Source organism: Drosophila hydei, unplaced genomic scaffold, assembly GCF_003285905.1.
Source record: "Drosophila hydei strain 15085-1641.00,03,60 unplaced genomic scaffold, DhydRS2 tig00000283-arrow-arrow-pilon, whole genome shotgun sequence".
In the NCBI taxonomy this organism is placed as follows: Eukaryota; Metazoa; Arthropoda; class Insecta; order Diptera; family Drosophilidae; genus Drosophila; species Drosophila hydei.
In genome coordinates, this window is record NW_022045702.1 from 172439 (window position 1) to 190064 (window position 17626).

General features: G+C 36.0%; 2 protein-coding genes across 11 annotated transcripts in view; one reads left to right on the forward strand and one right to left on the reverse strand.

Moving 5' to 3' along the window:
- The first annotated feature begins 6231 nt into the window (after positions 1 to 6231).
- On the forward strand, positions 6232 to 10139 carry LOC111599411 (tyrosine-protein kinase Src64B). 2 transcript variants are annotated; one of them, XM_023315063.2, is made up of 5 exons: positions 6232 to 6932; positions 8498 to 8720; positions 8809 to 9062; positions 9127 to 9434; positions 9501 to 10139. In XM_023315063.2, the coding sequence occupies exons 1-5, from the start codon at positions 6656 to 6658 to the stop codon at positions 10113 to 10115; spliced, it is 1677 nt and encodes a 558-aa protein (XP_023170831.1). In that variant the 5' UTR covers positions 6232 to 6655; the 3' UTR covers positions 10116 to 10139. The 2 variants fall into 2 exon arrangements, with proteins under 2 accessions (XP_023170831.1, XP_023170839.1); XM_023315071.2 differs by having other exon boundaries at positions 8501 to 8720.
- Positions 10140 to 13959: 3820 nt separating this feature from the next.
- Positions 13960 to 17626, reverse strand: part of LOC111599682 (band 7 protein AGAP004871) — a 41310-nt gene continuing 37643 nt past the window's right edge. For 8 of the 9 annotated variants that reach the window (XM_023315434.2, XM_023315428.2, XM_023315409.2 and 5 more), the window contains 3 exons: positions 17231 to 17286; positions 16003 to 16183; positions 13960 to 15813 (listed from right to left, as the gene is read on the reverse strand). In XM_023315434.2, coding sequence (XP_023171202.1) covers positions 15493 to 15813; positions 16003 to 16183; positions 17231 to 17286 — 558 coding nt within the window. In that variant the 3' untranslated portion in view covers positions 13960 to 15492. Of the gene's footprint in view, positions 15814 to 16002; positions 16184 to 17230; positions 17287 to 17626 lie in introns of those variants that run through there. The other variant, XM_023315442.2, reaches the window with a different exon arrangement.

The window sequence follows — 17626 nt, forward strand, 5'->3', positions numbered from 1 at the left end:
CCACAGAGCACAACAATAACAAGAGCAATTCGAGTGCTGTAAACATTTCCGAGTATTCAATAAATGTATTGTCAGTTGCGAAATATTTGACTTGCTGCATACTGGCTGAAGTAACTCCATTAATCCGCAAAGTACATAACATTTACAGGGTGTATTCCATGTATTACCTAAATATGTGTGCCATACTAAAAAAAACTTATACTCAGTTCTAATTTTACTTAGTAATTGCTCAGCTATTCATAGCTCTTGAAGTTTTAAGTGCCGCACAACGAGTTCATTTTAATATTTATATATAATTGACTTGTAACATTTCAACAATCTGTATAAATATTTTATGTTAATTTCCAGCAATTTTGTAAAACGAACAACTTTATTTCAATTGACGCAACGCTTTATCAATGTGACAAAAAAAGATGTGTACTCTAGTATTGTAGGGTATTTCAACTGTGGCATTAAAAATGTAATGCTTGGAAGTTAACAGTTTCACAAAATGAAAAACTTTTTCTTTTATTTATTTATAAGTTTAAAGAACTTATGTTTTAATACTAATATATGTAGCTAAAGATATAGGAGGTAATTACATATTTAAAATATTAAACATAGGAAACATGTAGAATATAATAGAAATTAAAGACACCTTAAATAGTTGTGAATTTGAGTTCTTCATTATAGATTATTATTTATCTATTATCCATAAGCTGATAGCCCTGCTTTCTTAACTCTTAAAGATTGTGAATTCTTCTTTCTTAGAATATAATTCGAAGACTATAAGATACACACATGAAATGTGGTATAATATCTATTTGTTATGTGTTATCATTTTTATAGTGCATAGCTCTGTCTGTGACTCCGCCTTGCACTTGTCTTGTTATTACAAATTGATTGTATTTTAAGGCCCATTCGCATTGATGACTTATGCGAGCTTAACAAACAGACGCATAAAAAATAGCAAATGAATGTATTCATTGATATAGATATGCTTGTTATTGATATTTATTTATATTTATAACAATATTTATATTTATTTGCTACTCCACTTACACACGCATTGTGATAGATTTATGTGCGCTGCATTTATTTATTGCAACGTGTCCGCCTTGGCCATTCGTTATGTGTAGAACCCAAAGCCCAAATGACGGAAATATTTTATGCAATTTGCCTGGTCGACAACAAATTCAATTTCAATGCGAGGAAATTCCAATTCTTCAATGGCAGCAAGCGGCAAGAAAAACTGTCGCAGGATTTTCTTGCTCGGGGAATATTTCACTTATGCAAAGAGGAAGAAGGAGTCGCAGCTGGGGACAAATAAATCTACATTTATTTGCTCTGGCACACATTTTGCTACTAGCACGTTGTCTATAACTCTCCTACTTTCTATGTCGCTTGGCTCTCTGTTAATCGATAGCACGTGACTCTTTAAAGGTGAACGACTGACAGTTGGACCAGGCAGCGGGGTAGGGCTGACGGGCAGGTGCAACAACAGCTGGCACAGGGCAACAGGAGTAGAACGTCAAAAAAATTGACTTTTTAAGCAGCTGACAACAGAAAGTCGCACGGGGCGTATACGTATTGTAATAATGTGGCGTAATAAAATCCCTTTCCGCACAAACCCCAAAAATAATGTAAAAGAGCAGCAGGCCACACACACACACGCACACACAGATGTCTGTAAATGGGGATGTGAGCGGGTGTGGGCGTATCTATGCGTTCTGGTTTTTGTCAGGCTGTCATCAGGAAATGACGGCATTACGGCATTTACAGTTAATGCCTTTATGTCCTCGAGGATTGGCGCACACTGTCAAGCCGCAGCCCCATTTCATTTCATATACATTTTTGCATTTTATTTGATTTTATTAGATGTGGCTCCGTCAGCGAGGATTGCTTGCCGCTTCTCTCCGTCTCTCTCTTTCTCTCTGTTGTCGTTTTTCTTTCTCTATTGACAGAAACTAGTTTTGTGACACGCAAAGTGAAAATTTGTATGCTAAATAGCGAGCTTTATTTGATTCGTAAAGTGAGAAAATGTAAACGAGAAAGAATGGGGCACGGTTTGGGTAACTTTGATTAAGCTACGCTGGTCAATTGGGCTACTGGGAAAAGGGGTATAGCAAGGAGTGAAATGTATTGGTTGTTTATTTGTGTATTTGCTTTCCTCCTTTACTTTTAATCATTTACTTTTTGTTTTTTTTTTTTCGTTCCTTTCTCTTTTTGCTATGTCTTGTTTTTTACCTACCTTTCTATTTATTCTATGCTATAACTCTTTTTTTATAGGGTTTAAACTATTTCTCTAATTTTGTATTTCCTTAATTATTCTTTTCTTACTATCTGTCTTTTTTTTTATCAAACCTTTACGGTCACTCTGTATATCTCCTTTCTTGTATCTATCTCCCTTTTCCTATCACTTTTTTTCAGTCACTTTCTATCTCTTTCTTCCTTGATCTCTATCTCTCTGTCTACATTTCTCTGTGTGTCTCTTCCTCCCTTCCTCCCTTTCTCTCTTCCCCCTTTTACTGCCTCTGTCTTTCTCGCTGTTTTTTCCCCACAGTCTTTGGATCATTCTCAGAAGCCATCTTTCATGGGATTAGACTTCCACCTCTCTATGCAATTCTCATAAATTGAAGTGCTTCTGTGACCTGTTTAGGATTCTTTTTATAAACAGTAGTTTATTCAACACAGATGTTTCAGCATGGCTTTAAAAAAGCGTTTACTATTTATATAAATATACCTTGAGCTTACCCATCTGAGAAGATAATAACAGTCGAAGCCTATTTCTTTAGATTGTGGCTTTGTTTGTCATAATTCAACTATGAAATGTAATTCACTTTAATTTGGATTATGTCAAAGGGTTTATGCAGTGAGCATGATTGCTGGTCCCATGATATTCAATCCTTGTGACCACCGTGACCAACATGAACAATGGAAGGCATCATAAAATTAATTTGATGCCAGGCATTTGCGTTGCCGCCTTTCAGGCGCATTCATAGCCGCAATATCCAATTAAGTATTCATTTCGCTTTGTCAACTTGAACTGTGGCAAATGCAACAACGGCAGAGGCATCAAAACAAGCTAGAAATTCACAATTTCATGTCATATGACACAGACATACATGCACTCTATCTCTCTCACGCTCGCTCGCTCGCACGCCTACTTTTTGGATAACTGCCAACTGCCACGCCCACCCACCACATCATAGTTGCAAATGAAATATTCATATTTTCAGCTTCAACTTTGACCTCTCGAATTTCGAATTTGAAAGGTTTGTCATTTTCTGTTGTTTTTTGTCGATGTCATGCGCCATGTTAAAAGCGCCACCTGTCGGGCAGTAGCTGTGCACGTTTGTGCGTGTGTGTGTGTGTTGGTTGTCGTGGCATGCTACCAATTACTATCGAGGTGTTGCATGAAAAATGTGAACCACAAAACAACAACTCGCGGAAATTATAAAAGGCCGTAACTCAATCAAAATGAAAACTGTGGAAAATCGGGTGCAAAAACGTAAATCGACGAAGTTGCAATTCCGTTGGCAACCGTATAGTACATATAATATAATATTGGATGGAGAGAGAATTGTTACATACAAATATTAAATTTATTTATAAAAATTATTTTTATTATATTTTCCGTTTGATAATTTTCAATATTTTAAAGTCTGCAGGAATAAGATATCTTTTAAACAATTTCCTTATCTACTTTTGTGAATAAATCTTTTGATTTTTTTCGTGAAACCAAATATCATTTATATAGATATTATTTGAAAAAAAAAAGAAACTTTTTTTAAAGGGTTTAAATAAAGTTTGTATAAATAATACTGAATTGATATAGAGATGTGTATATATGTTTGATATATATATATTACTTGATATTATATATTACTTGAAGTACTTGAGCTCTAGACATATTGCCTGCAATTTCTTTATATAGATTCTCAAATTGATCTATATCTACTTAAACTTTATTAACATCTATTGTATTGACAGTTGTTTCAATTAGCTAATAGAATTGTATTCTTCTGTGTTTAATAACGATAAAATGCAGTTTAACTATAAACAAATCCAGCTTAATAATAAAGTAAGCCGATAATCCAACATATGTATAACTTGCAGCAAACAGAGTTTCCAGTTGAAGCTGCCATTAGAGTTCAACTCAGAGACAGAGCTTACTATAAGTAAATTTCCTCTTGTTTAAATAAACAATATATATATAATATTTTAAGGCCTGGGTTATTAGCTGAGGTCTTAAGTCAAATCATTGATATTAGTCTAAATTTTATATTCGTGAGTTTTATATTCCCTTAAAATAAAATTTTTATAAAAAAATATGCGTGAAAATGTCGTGCACAAAGTAAAAGCAATGTACATAGATATATATAGATTTATATATACATATCGATTTGTCATTTAACATGTGTGGTCATGTTAAGCTAACTTTCGTCCTTCTCCTCTATTTGCACCTTGCGCAGGTGATAAAAATAATTTGTTAAACATGTTGAAGCTAAACAAACTGCAGCAATTCGCTGACATTATAAAGACAGTCGCCACATAAAAGCTGTGTGTGTGTTGTGCCTTGGTTTTTATTGCCCCTTGTTGACGCTGCTGTTGACCCCTGGCAAGCGGCTTTGTTGCCGCAGACTCCGACGCTGCGGTTCATGAACTCTGTCGCCGAAATGAAAAGTTTGACTTTTATGCGCGCCGAGCAAAGTTTTTATTGTATTTGTTGCTTTTTATTTTTACTCTGTTCTTTTTTTATTTTTACTTTTTTTTTTGTATTTTGTTTGTTTAAAGCGCAATGCATGGCAGCCGACGTTGTCATTGGCCTGGCAAAAGGATTTCGCAAGTCGTATTAATATTTGACTTTCTACGAATTTCCATTTCAAAGATAACAATTTTTATTGCGCTTTTGTGGCCGATGGCTATCGCTGACTGTCCCTTTGTATATATATATATGTATATATATATATATATATATCCTTTATTCCTTGTCTCTCTCTCTCTTTTATTTTGGCACGCTTTAAGGTCGCTTTAAATAATTGACAGCAATAGATAACTTGAGCTAATGCCAGGATATTAGTTAATGCCGCAAATGCATCTAGCCAACTGTCAGACACAATTTCACAGCAGCTGCGCACACACAGACACACACACACACACGCACACATAGGCACACTTAAATATCCTGCCAACAAATGCGCAACAATAACAATTTAATATTTGGGGCAAGTGCTGCAACCATTTGTGCAACAATGCAGCAGTTTGTGCTCAACCACAGCCTTGGCCTCGCACACACACATAGTGTGAGGCACACGCACACTAGACCATAATTATCCAATTGAACAATAAACAGATGCCCGCCAGGCCTTCAGTCAATAGACAATGTGTGCAGTCCCTGCCAGCCAGACGGACATATAGACAGACAGACAGGCAATTGCTATGCCCTGTTTTTGTAGAGCATTTCAAATGGGGTTGGCTAAACAAACATTCAGCTTAATAATAAAGAAGCGGGTAAACATTATAGTATGGAATAATAGCTATAATTTTTTATATGCATTTTTGAGATTTCTCTAATTTTGTATTTTTATATTTTGATATATTTATATTTATATAAATATTTGCGCCTCATATATATTTATTTCTTTATGTTCTATGCTAATTGTTGAAATAACAGTTATTTAAGTATTATTATTTCATTGCAACCCAACTGAAACTAGTCGAGTTAGTTGCGCCGTCAAGAGCAAATGCTAAGGTCTCTGTTGCTTATAGAGTATCTGCTTATAGGGTATCTGTTGTGCGTCGTCAATTTATATTTGCTGCTGTTGCCCGTTGCAGTTGCTGCTGCTGCTGACAACAGCAACTGTCACTAGGGCTATGGTCAACCTGCTGCTGCAGCTGCCAACTGAAGTGAAATGATGTGCCAAAAACGTTTATCTAAGGAGCAGCAGGACATTGAAGTGAAGCAGCATTGTGTTTTGTCTGTTGTCTAGGCATGGGTCAACGACACTACCTCTCTCTCTGTGTGTGTGTGTGTGTGTGTTGAAGTGCTTGTGCGTACTTTTAATGAATATTTATATGAGCTTTAACTAATTTTTCTTTGGATTTCCGTTTGCTTTTGCAGGTGAAGGCAGCTTGAACAATGTGCAGACAGTTGCTGGCTAAACACGCTGGCAGGACAACAGACGCAAGGATAATCAACAGCAACAGCAAGGCTAAGCTCTAACAACAGCAACAACACAACAAACAACAAACATTGGCAGCAGCAACAACTTTTTATAATGCATTTTTGAAAGCTAAAGAAACAAAAACAAATAAGGCAATGCCCTCCATGCAACTTTTAATGCAAGCAGCTTAAGAGGCAGCATCACACTAACACACCTGCACAGCTACACACACACACACACATACACACACAACTTGACTGATAGCTTAAAATACTAAGAACAACAACTGCAAACAAAACAAGGAGCGGCAGCAGCAGCAGCGGAAAAACAAACCAAAAAACATTTTAAATATTATAATTAAGTCAAATTATTGCAAGAACACGGAATATGCCAAATATGCAAAGCCGCTGCAGCTGCTGCTAAACAACAACAAAAACAACAACTAAATACAACTAACAACAACAACAACAACTAGCAACAACTGCAACACACCCGACGACAGCTGCAACATGGGCAACAAATGCTGCAGCAAACGTCAGGATCAGGAATTGGCTTTAGCCTATCCCACGGGCGGCTATAAGAAGTCCGACTACACCTTCGGCCAGACGCACATCAACAACAGCAGCGGCGCAGGTGGCGGCGGGGCCGGTGTGGTGGCCGCCCTCGGCCAGAAGCACAACAATGGCGGCTCATTGGACTCGCGCTATACGCCGGACCCGAATCGCGGACCACTCAAAATTGGCGCCAAGGGCGGCGTCGACATCATACGAACGCGCACCACACCAAGTAAGTGCAAACTAACAATAAAATACAATATTCGGCTCTACGTTGCTCAGTAAATCATTCTCACACAAAAAAACGAGGGTAGTCCGAGAAGTATACGTTCAAATTATTGCATATTGAATTTAACTTCATGCTAAGATCAGATCAAAGCTAATCAGATCAGATTAATCAGATTATAGCTAATTTTTGTCAAAGCTTCTTTAATATTTATATGATCTTCATTATATAAACATATAGAAAAGGCATATCTGATTACCTCAAATAAGGTTTTATATAAGTAAAATCATTTACTCCCAAGGTGCTCAAGAGTTGACGCTAAGGGCTGCCTTGACTCTCACTTTTAATTAGCTATTTCTTTTGGTATTTTTGCTTAGCCAGTTTCAACTTTGCTCTCTCGGGAGTCGAGGGTTACGGAAGGTCTTTCGCATATTTGCAGTGCTTATGTGACAGTTTTGAATTAACCTTGACCAGCTGCTGCGTGTGTTGGCCCTGTTACTGTTTGAGTTGACAGGCGAACTGTGAACTGCGAATTGCATAATTAGAGCTCAGTCGACATTTGACGCAAGCGAAAGTTATATGAATATATTATATATATATGTGTGTAATGTGGGCAATAGAGTTTGTTAGCCAACTTGAAAGGTGAAAGTTGAAATATATATAGACTAGGTCTTAGAAAAGCAAGAAGTCTGAGCAGAAAATATCCATTAGAAACTTTTAGAATAAAAACTTGATATAGTTTTATATATATATATAAGATTTTGAACAGCTTTTCTATATATATATAGTTTTGTTCATAAAAATAGTAGTGCAACTGAGCACTAATTTCTGTGTTTATTCTTCAGTCTCTTTGCTTCAGTTCATCATTCTTTTGTTGTCATTAAAGTGTCTACCAGTTGAAATAGTTTTTTTTTCCACCTTTTGCACCTGCTTGCCAGCTTTGCTGCTCAGCAATGATTTCGTTTAATTGTCGCTTGATTTGTCGCTGCATTGCGTGTGTTTCTGATTCAAATTTTAGTTAGAGGTAAAGCGGCTTAGGTCGTGTAAACCCGACAAAGGCTGAAAGCTTCAAACGAGATTTACGCGTCAGCACTTGTGCGACAAATGCAGGGCAAGGCAACAACAACAACAGCAGCAGCAACAGAAACAACTGAAAAGACATGTCAAGTTGTCCGTGTGGGCTAAATCAATTAGCCAAATGCCAAATGCAGTGCCAAAAAAAAAAGAAAAGTAAAAGAAAATTAGGGACTAAAACGGAATTGAATTTGTGGCTTGGCAATTGCTTAGTTAGCTGCGCCAAAAGCTATGCTAATCAATTTTGAAAGTTCGACTTGAAAACACAACTTTTTTGACCACCCTCGCATATCATATGACAGACTGCAGCAGAGACTCATTAACTTCCAATTAGATGCTAACTAGATATTTAAAAATTTTGTTGCCAATTTGTCGCACATAAATTGCAATTTCTGCCTCGCCGAACCGCAAATCAAATTTGCAACCAGACGAAAGTTATGCGCCTCTCACTCACACACACACACTACATCTTGCTCTCTCGCTCCGTCTCTCTTTAGCAGCTGGCGTGCCTGGCGGGCTGCCCAAGCGACGCGTCGTTGTCGCGCTCTACGATTATAAATCGCGCGATGAATCTGACTTGAGCTTTACCAAAGGCGACCGCATGGAAGTTGTCGATGATACCGAATCGGATTGGTGGCGCGTCGTCAATCTAAGCACACGTCAACAGGGTCTCATACCGCTGAACTTTGTGGCCGAGGAGCGCAGCGTCAACAGCGAAGAGTAAGCCTCCTCCACCAGCCATACATATATATCTATAATTGTCTATAAACCTCTATAATATATTTCTTGTCTATATCTCATTTTCTAGCTGGTTCTTTGAGAACGTGCTGCGCAAGGAGGCGGACAAGCTGCTGCTGGCCGAAGAGAATCCGCGCGGCACCTTTCTCGTACGGCCCTCCGAGCACAATCCGAATGGCTATTCGCTGTCGGTGAAGGACTGGGAGGATGGACGTGGATATCATGTGAAACACTATCGCATCAAGCCGCTGGACAATGGTGGCTTCTACATAGCCACGAATCAAACGTTCGCCTCGCTGCAAGCGCTCGTCATGGCCTACAGCAGTGAGTGGAGAGCTTTCGTTTAAGCGGCAAGAATTTTTTTAATCATATTTTATTTTTGTTGCAGAAAACGCTTTGGGTCTGTGTCACATTTTGTCGCGTCCCTGCCCCAAGCCGCAGCCACAGATGTGGGATCTGGGACCGGAGCTGCGCGATAAATATGAAATACCACGCTCGGAGATACAGTTGCTGCGCAAACTGGGTCGCGGCAACTTCGGCGAAGTCTTCTATGGCAAATGGCGCAACAGCATCGATGTGGCCGTTAAAACTCTCAGAGAGGGCACAATGTCCACAGCTGCATTCCTGCAAGAGGCGGCCATTATGAAAAAGTTTCGACACAATCGGCTCGTGGCTCTCTATGCCGTCTGCTCACAGGTTAACTAAAACATAATCAAACTGCTCCTTCAGCTTGTATCTAATCTGTCGTTCCTATTTTGTCAGGAGGAACCCATTTACATAGTGCAGGAGTACATGTCGAATGGCAGCTTACTGGACTTTTTGCGCGAGGGCGAGGGTCGCTATTTGCATTTTGAGGATCTCATCTATATTGCCACCCAGGTTGCCAGCGGCATGGAATATCTGGAGTCCAAGCAGCTCATACATCGAGATCTGGCTGCACGCAATGTGCTCATCGGCGAGAATAATGTGGCAAAAATATGTGATTTTGGCTTGGCGCGCGTTATAGCCGACGATGAATACTGCCCCAAGCAGGGCTCGCGTTTCCCCGTCAAATGGACAGCGCCTGAGGCGATTATATATGGCAAATTCAGCATTAAATCGGATGTCTGGTCATACGGCATATTGTTGATGGAGCTGTTTACGTACGGACAGGTGCCCTATCCGGGCATGCATAGTCGAGAGGTGATCGAGAATATTGAGCGGGGCTTCCGTATGCCAAAGCCAACAATACATTATTTCCCCGATAATATCTATCATCTGTTGTTGCAATGCTGGGATGCGGTGCCAGAGAAGCGGCCCACGTTCGAATTCTTGAATCATTATTTCGAATCGTTTTCGGTGACTTCCGAGGTGCCGTATCGGGAGGTGCAGGATTAAGCAGCAACAGTCACATCACACACACACACATCTATAAATATATATATATTTAACGTTATTCATATATGTATATATATATATATATATATATATATATATATATATATAAATATATATATATATATTTATAACGTAAACACATTTATACATATTTACTATAATTCTTAAGACTTTTAAACAATGGCAAGGCATTAACAACAACAGCAACAAAATATAACATTACTCTATATATATATATATGTATATGTATGTATGTATATGTGTATAAGCGTATGCAAATGAAATATTTTATATTTTACACGCGAAAAAAAACTATTTTATAATTTATATACCTACTTGTATGTACTATTGAATTAGCAAGTATTTAACTAGTTTTGTAAGCTAACCAAAAACGAAAAACGAAAATAAGAAGATGAAGAAACCCCCAAAAAAAGCAAAACTCAAAATATGGCTAAATCGATTTCAAAACTTTTCTAATTCAACTTTACCAAAAAACCAAAATAAAAAAAAACAAATTTCAGTGCTTCTCCAACTATCCACTAAAATTGTTTATTGCTGAACTAATTTTGTTTATCCTCTTGATATATATACAACTCGAAGTATTATTTAACACAATCAATAAAAATAATTAACTAAAAAAACAAACATTAATATACTTAAATTATAAATTATAATGTTGGCATTTAACTTTATATAGAGAGTCCGACCAGCTACTTCCAAGTAAAATCATTTATTTTTCACAAACGCTGAGGCTAAAATTAAAAACAAAACAAAAGTTATTTATAAAAATGTAAAAAAATTATTTTTTTTTTTCGCTTTTCTTTATAAATATTAAGTTGATGCCAAAATTATGAGAATTTTTCTTTTGTATACTTAAGCACTGTCCAAAAGCAAATATATACACACACTTATATATATATATTTAGATCGATATATATATTCTGATAGCCTTATAGCTCACATTTAGTTCCTCTCCTCTATATGTTTGTGCTCTAAAAAAAAAACAAAAACAAAAACAAAATGAAACCAAGTCAAAAAGCCATATAAACTGCAGTCTCCAGGGTTTCAAGTGGATAAAAGATATATATATAGCGATATATATCATATATGATCAATCAGAACTCTTATCACAACAATTACTATATATAAATACATACACACACATCTATCTATATTACATACATAATTTATTGCTTTCAATTATTATTTTTGTTATAGTTCTTAAGTTCGCTTAATGTTTCAATTTATGTGTTTTGTAGCATAAAACCAAAGTTTAGCATTTCGTATTAAACAAAAGAAGAGAAATAAGTATATATATCTATATGTATATGTAAAGAACAAAAACATTTATGCATTTCACACACACACGTAAATTTAAATTACAAAATATTGTTATAATTAAAAAATATAAAACAAAAAAAAACAAAAACATGATAAGCAACAGTGAAATTGTTTAGCGTAGTTGATGAAATTTTTGTATATATATATATATATATATATATATATATATATATATATATATATATATATATATATATATATATATATATATATATATATATATATATATATTAACTTGACATAATGTGTAGCAATAAATAAAATTGAATTGAATTAATAAAATAATAATAATAAAAACAAAAACAAATATAGCAACAAATAAACAATAAGTAACAACAACTAACGGTTCAAGTGGCATTAACAACAACAACAGCAACAACAATTTTTATACAATCAAATGGACAGATTTCTAAAATTTTCCACATCGACGCCTTTTTTTAGTGGGCGTGCCGCCAACAGCCGTCCCGTTTGTTGCTCACAAAATAAGTAAAAATCATTAAAAAAAGGAAAAAACAAAAACAAAACACTGTCATATGTTTAATTATAGACATAAAGAAATTATAAATGAAAAACAGAGATATTTGCATAAAACTTAACAAAAACTCTGCTATAATCATGCAAACTGAATTTAGCTGATGTGTAATGAGAAATGCATTCAAATAAATCAATAAAATGAACAAATATGTAATAAAACAATCAGAAACTTTTGTTTTTAGTATTAAAAATATGAATATCGTAATATTTGAGGTAAAATATTAGCTTACGATATAAGTGTGTTGCGGTTTCTGTGCCAGCTAATTGAATTCAACTACTGGTTCAGGTCTTAGCTAAATGCTGGGCTTAGCACCTCAATAATGTATGCAAAACACTGTGCTTTTAAGGCAAAACTATTTTTAAGGCTGCCTTTTAGTTACATTTATTTCCTAGAGCAATTTCAAACAAGTTTTTTGTAGTTTTGCACGGTTATTGTATTATCTTTTCTTTAATATCGTAATAACATTGCGATTTCAATACATTTGGATTATGAGCCCACTTACTTACGTGTTGGTTCGTGTCTTAGCTAATGCTCTCTTAAAATCCTTTTCTATCGTAACATTCTTGCGTTTCGTGTTTCACTTTAATTTCTTTGGACACATTAAAGGCTCTTTTTCAGCTTTCCAATTAGAATGCTGGAATATGGGAAGGGCGATCGCTATTAGAAATCAGTTGCAAATCGTTCGTCGTTAGCTGCTGTCGCTTTGTCGGCGCAGCTGCATTTAAATTTCACATGTAATTATTTTGTTAAAAGAATCTGAAAACCGATATTTTTGTGACAGTGTTTGCTATAATATCAATAGCATATTTGATAATTATGATGAGATGACCTATTAGCATGTTAGTTTTACCGAAAAAAATGTGGATAGTGAGAAAACTCCAGAAGTTTCGTTTTAATTGCTGCTGCATTAAGTCATAAATTCACTTATATTGGCTTCGGTTTTTATTTTGATTATATTCATACTTTAATTAATTTTTCTTATGCTCTGAAATTTTTTTCAATAGCCTTTTTGATTCTTTCATTCCTTGCACTTTATGCCGCCATCTTGCCTCTGAGAGTTAATTTGTGTTTGCCGTGCAGAGAGGAAAAGAAGCAGAAAATGTGTACAAAAGCAAATCATAGGAGAGCGCACATATTAGTGGCTTCCATGTTTGTTTTTGTGTTCCTTTCTTAGTAGAATAAGTTGAGTGGAGGTGCTGTTGGAAGCTGAAAGATCGTAAATTAAATGTTCTCTTAAATGGCATCGAATTTGATTTTATATGCTCTTAAAGGCTTTACTTTCTAAAGTCTTTGGCTGGAAATAAATATGTATGATTAAAACGAGTTAGATTTTTGTGTTTTTCGCTTTTTTGTATGCCAAAAAAGTTGCTTTATTTTTGTTATTGTACGTTTCCCATTTGAATATAGGTATATATATATATATATATATGTATGTATATATATTTATATGTATACATATATACATATATACATATATATGTATAAGTAATAATGAAATCGTTTCGTTTTTAAAAATTGTTCAAAGGCAAAAATGTACATAATTTATATATATACTCGTATGTTGTATGTAATTGATTATTATTGTTAATGTATGTATATATATATATATAGAAGTCATTTGCTAATTGTTGAATGAAGTGCGCGAAAAAGTAAACTCTGAGTGTGTGAAAGGCTAATGAACTGCTAATGCATTGCTAATGCAACGATCTGACTTGGAATGAAGACTAAGCAAATGTATTCTAAGCAATTGTAACTTGAATTTGAATTTGAATTTGAATTTGAATTTGAATTAGAATTTGAATTTCGATTTGGATAAACCCTACTATAATAACTATGTAGACGTAACTGGCCAACGTATGATTAGAATGTTTGTATGTTTACATATATGTTTGTATATATATATATATATATATATATATATATATATATATATATATATATATATTATATATATATATATATGTTCTATTATGTTTTAAAACAGTTCTGTCCTGGTTTATCGATTTCTGAATATTGTATGTACAATAAATTCGTATTACAGTTATTTATTGTATATGAGAACGTTCCGGGATAACGTTTGTATTGTTTTGTATTGATTTTCCTTTGGGTCTGTATATATCGTATATAGTATATTCATATACATATCGTACTTATAAGGCAGCTGTTGAAAGCGAATTCCGTTCAACTGTGCTGACTGCGACAAATCAGATGAACTCTGTTTACATATATATTTCTATATACATATATGTCAGTAGATGCGATTATATATATATATGTATATGTAGTATTCCGTGTGTGTATTACCATACAGTTATAGATTCTTCGTTATCCTTCGTTTCGATGCGCTACAAATTGTTCCATCACAATTGGCACAAACAGCTATAGAGCAATTTGTAAATGCAATATGAGTATATATACTATATATATATATATAAGAAATTTACCTAATGCATTCTTCTTATTAACATCGCTTATCGTCTAAACATTTACAAAAACACAAAAACATCTCTAATATATGTGCCTCAAAAACTGTTTGAAAACTATGCCGGAAAACTAGATTTGACGAAAATTCAAAACCAAACCAACCATTTTTGAGTATTTCAAAATGTATTAGTTGATGACAGCTAATCCATTTTAATATTCTCAAAACTGGTTGGTTTTAGAATTTTCACTAGCTTTCGCCGACATCTGGGCAATTAGGTATTGTACCTAGATCTGTTCTATGTATATATTATTATATACGAATGCATACGAATCGCACTTCTTGGTGTCTAGAACTAAATTTTTGTTTTTGTTATTTTTGATTCTCCACAGAATCGTTGTATGCAGTACTTTTGTTGTGAGAGTGTGTAAGTGTGTGTGTGTGTGTGTGTCGACTGCGCTGCACTTAAGACAGTGTATATGCTCTAATGTAAGGCTGCTAACATTCTGTTAAGGCTATGTTAATTAACATGGCAGTGGCGCAGCTTACATAAGTTTCACTACTTATTTGATACTCGTTCACGTTTTGACTATAAGTATATTGGCTTCGTAGAATATGTACCTTGATCTATACTAGGCATATGCATATATACGTATATATATTTATCTAAGTCTGATAGTATAGTAAGTTAATATAGGTCTGCAATTGCCGGCATAGCAAATCGAATAAGAAAATATCTCTTAAAGCTACAAAGATTTTCTTCTTTCTCTGTTGTCAAGTTCTCTTCGTTCTCTTGGGTTTCTTTCTACTCTCTTTTCTTTTGTTTTAAGCTAGTGATCTTTCTAATACTCTACAAATTGTCTCAAGAAAACCTTGAACTTTCTTCTAAGTTTTATTAATTCTGATCTCACATCTTCTATATCTCCCAATATTATTAACTATAATTGCGGCATGAACGAGTATCATGCAGTCGGTCGCAACCAACCGCAGCTTGCTCCTTGCTATCTCGCATCTGTTCTCGTGCAACGCATTCAAAAGTCGGCTATGCCGAAACTTTTATTAAACGCATCCATTGTCATTTACATAGCTGATGAAATTTGCTGCGTTTGCTGGTATTGTTGTTGTTGTTGTTGTGGTTGTTGTTGTGGCGTCTGTTGCTGCTGCGGCGGTGACATCAGTTGCTGCTGTGGCTGCTGCTGAAACTGCTGCTGCTGCATCGGCTGCGCATATTGCTGTTGCTGCATGAGTTGCTGTTGCGCCTGCTGCTGCTGGGCGGCAACTGCGGCGGCCGCATTCTGTTGCGTGGTAGCCTCTGAAGTCTTCAGGAAATATGTTATCAAATCGATGGGCAGCGGGAAAACAATCGTTGAGTTCTTCTCCGCGGATATGGTATTGAGAGTCTATAGCAATAAAAAAAAAATATATATATATATATGATTAATATATATGTGCTTATACATAAAGCCTGACAGAGTTTCGATAAAAAATAAATATGCAAAGAAAATCAATTCATATTGTCGGAAATTCCCGCAAACTTTAAATAGTATATGAGTATATATATGAGCATATTATTTGTCGACCACGCCTACCTGCAGATAACGCAGCTGCAGCGCTGCCGGCGAATCGCCAATCACCTCGGATGCCTCACGCAGCGCTCGCGATGCTTTTTGCTCGCCCTCAGCGGCAATAACTTTGGCGCGTGCCTCACGCGCTGCCTCGGCCTCGGCGGCCATGGCGCGTTGCAGCTGCACGGGCAAACGCACATCCTTGCTGTTGTTGTCCAGGAGAGAAGAAGAGGTTACTATTAGCCATGTTGCACGCACTTAGCAGGCAACACTCGTGTTAGCTGTAAACTAGATGCAAACAAAAAAACGAATTCCCCGCAAACTGCAAAGCTTCATTTGAGTGGGTCGAACATTAAAGGTCACATTTGGCTGATGTTCGTTGTTTGATTGATGTGAGACGAAAACTTTGTGGCATAGCGAAAATTTGATGCGAGCTTAATAAAGCAATATATATATATATATATATATATATATATTTATCGAACTTTTTGTGTACAAAAAATAATTCAACTTTTAGACCAAAGACCAAAGGCTCAACAAATTGACATTTTTATTATGTATATAGAAGCTTGTCGAACCCTTAAGGGTATATAAACTTTGACTATGTTCAACTTAGCTGTTTCTACCAAGAACAACATTTTGGGCACTGCCATTAAATGTCGACCATATTTTATTGGCCATGACAACAAAAATTTATCGGCTGATTAATTTCATAAAAATATTTTTTGCGTATGCGAAAAGAAGACGTAGAAGACGCTCATAAAGAATGTAACAGAATTTTCATAGAGACGCACGCACAAAGGAGCCACAAAAAAGAGGCAACACGGGCCAGTGGCCATGGCAGCTAAAACAACAACAACAACAACGTTCAATACTTCACGTTGTTTTGGCCATTGCAGCTGCTAAAACATGACCACAAAATGTTGTTGCTAATGTTGTTGCTATTGTTGTTGCTGTTTGCCATTTTGTTGGTCATGTGTTTGACAAGCTGTCAGCTGGTCAGACCTTGGAGCCAGGAACAGCGGGCGCATCCACTTGTCCCACAGCGCGGTTAATAATAAATTATGACAGCAGACAAAGGCCAATACACGCCTACACTGTAATAAAAAAGAAGCGACAGAGAGAAAGAGAGAGAGAGAGAGTGAAGGCACGCAACCCAACCTACATTTTTGACATAGAAACCGGTGTAAAGGGTGCGAGTATGTGTGTGTGTGTGTGTGTGGGTGTGTGACAGAAAAGTTGCACTACTTACATTTCAACACGTTCAACTTTGATGCCCCAAGCATCGGTCGCTTCGTCGAGCTGAACCTGTTTATGATTTGGCCCACATAACATTGCCAGGTGTGTGTTTATATATGTACATGTGTGCATGTGTGTGTGTGTGTGTGTGTGTTTGAAAATAGCAGTAGAAAAACACATTAGTTTTTGTTTACACACACGTTTTTCATGCTGTTAACTGTGATGCTTTTCACATTTCACATTTTTCTTGCTGTCGTATTTGGGGAGTTCTTTTTTTGCACATTGTTTTGTGGGTCGTTGCAGCATCCTTGAAACCGTTAAACTGAATGGAAAAAAGAGAACTGCAGCACGGGTTTTGCCAACTTGCCGACTTGGCATTCGAGCCATGTTCGGCGTGAGTTTTCAGCCT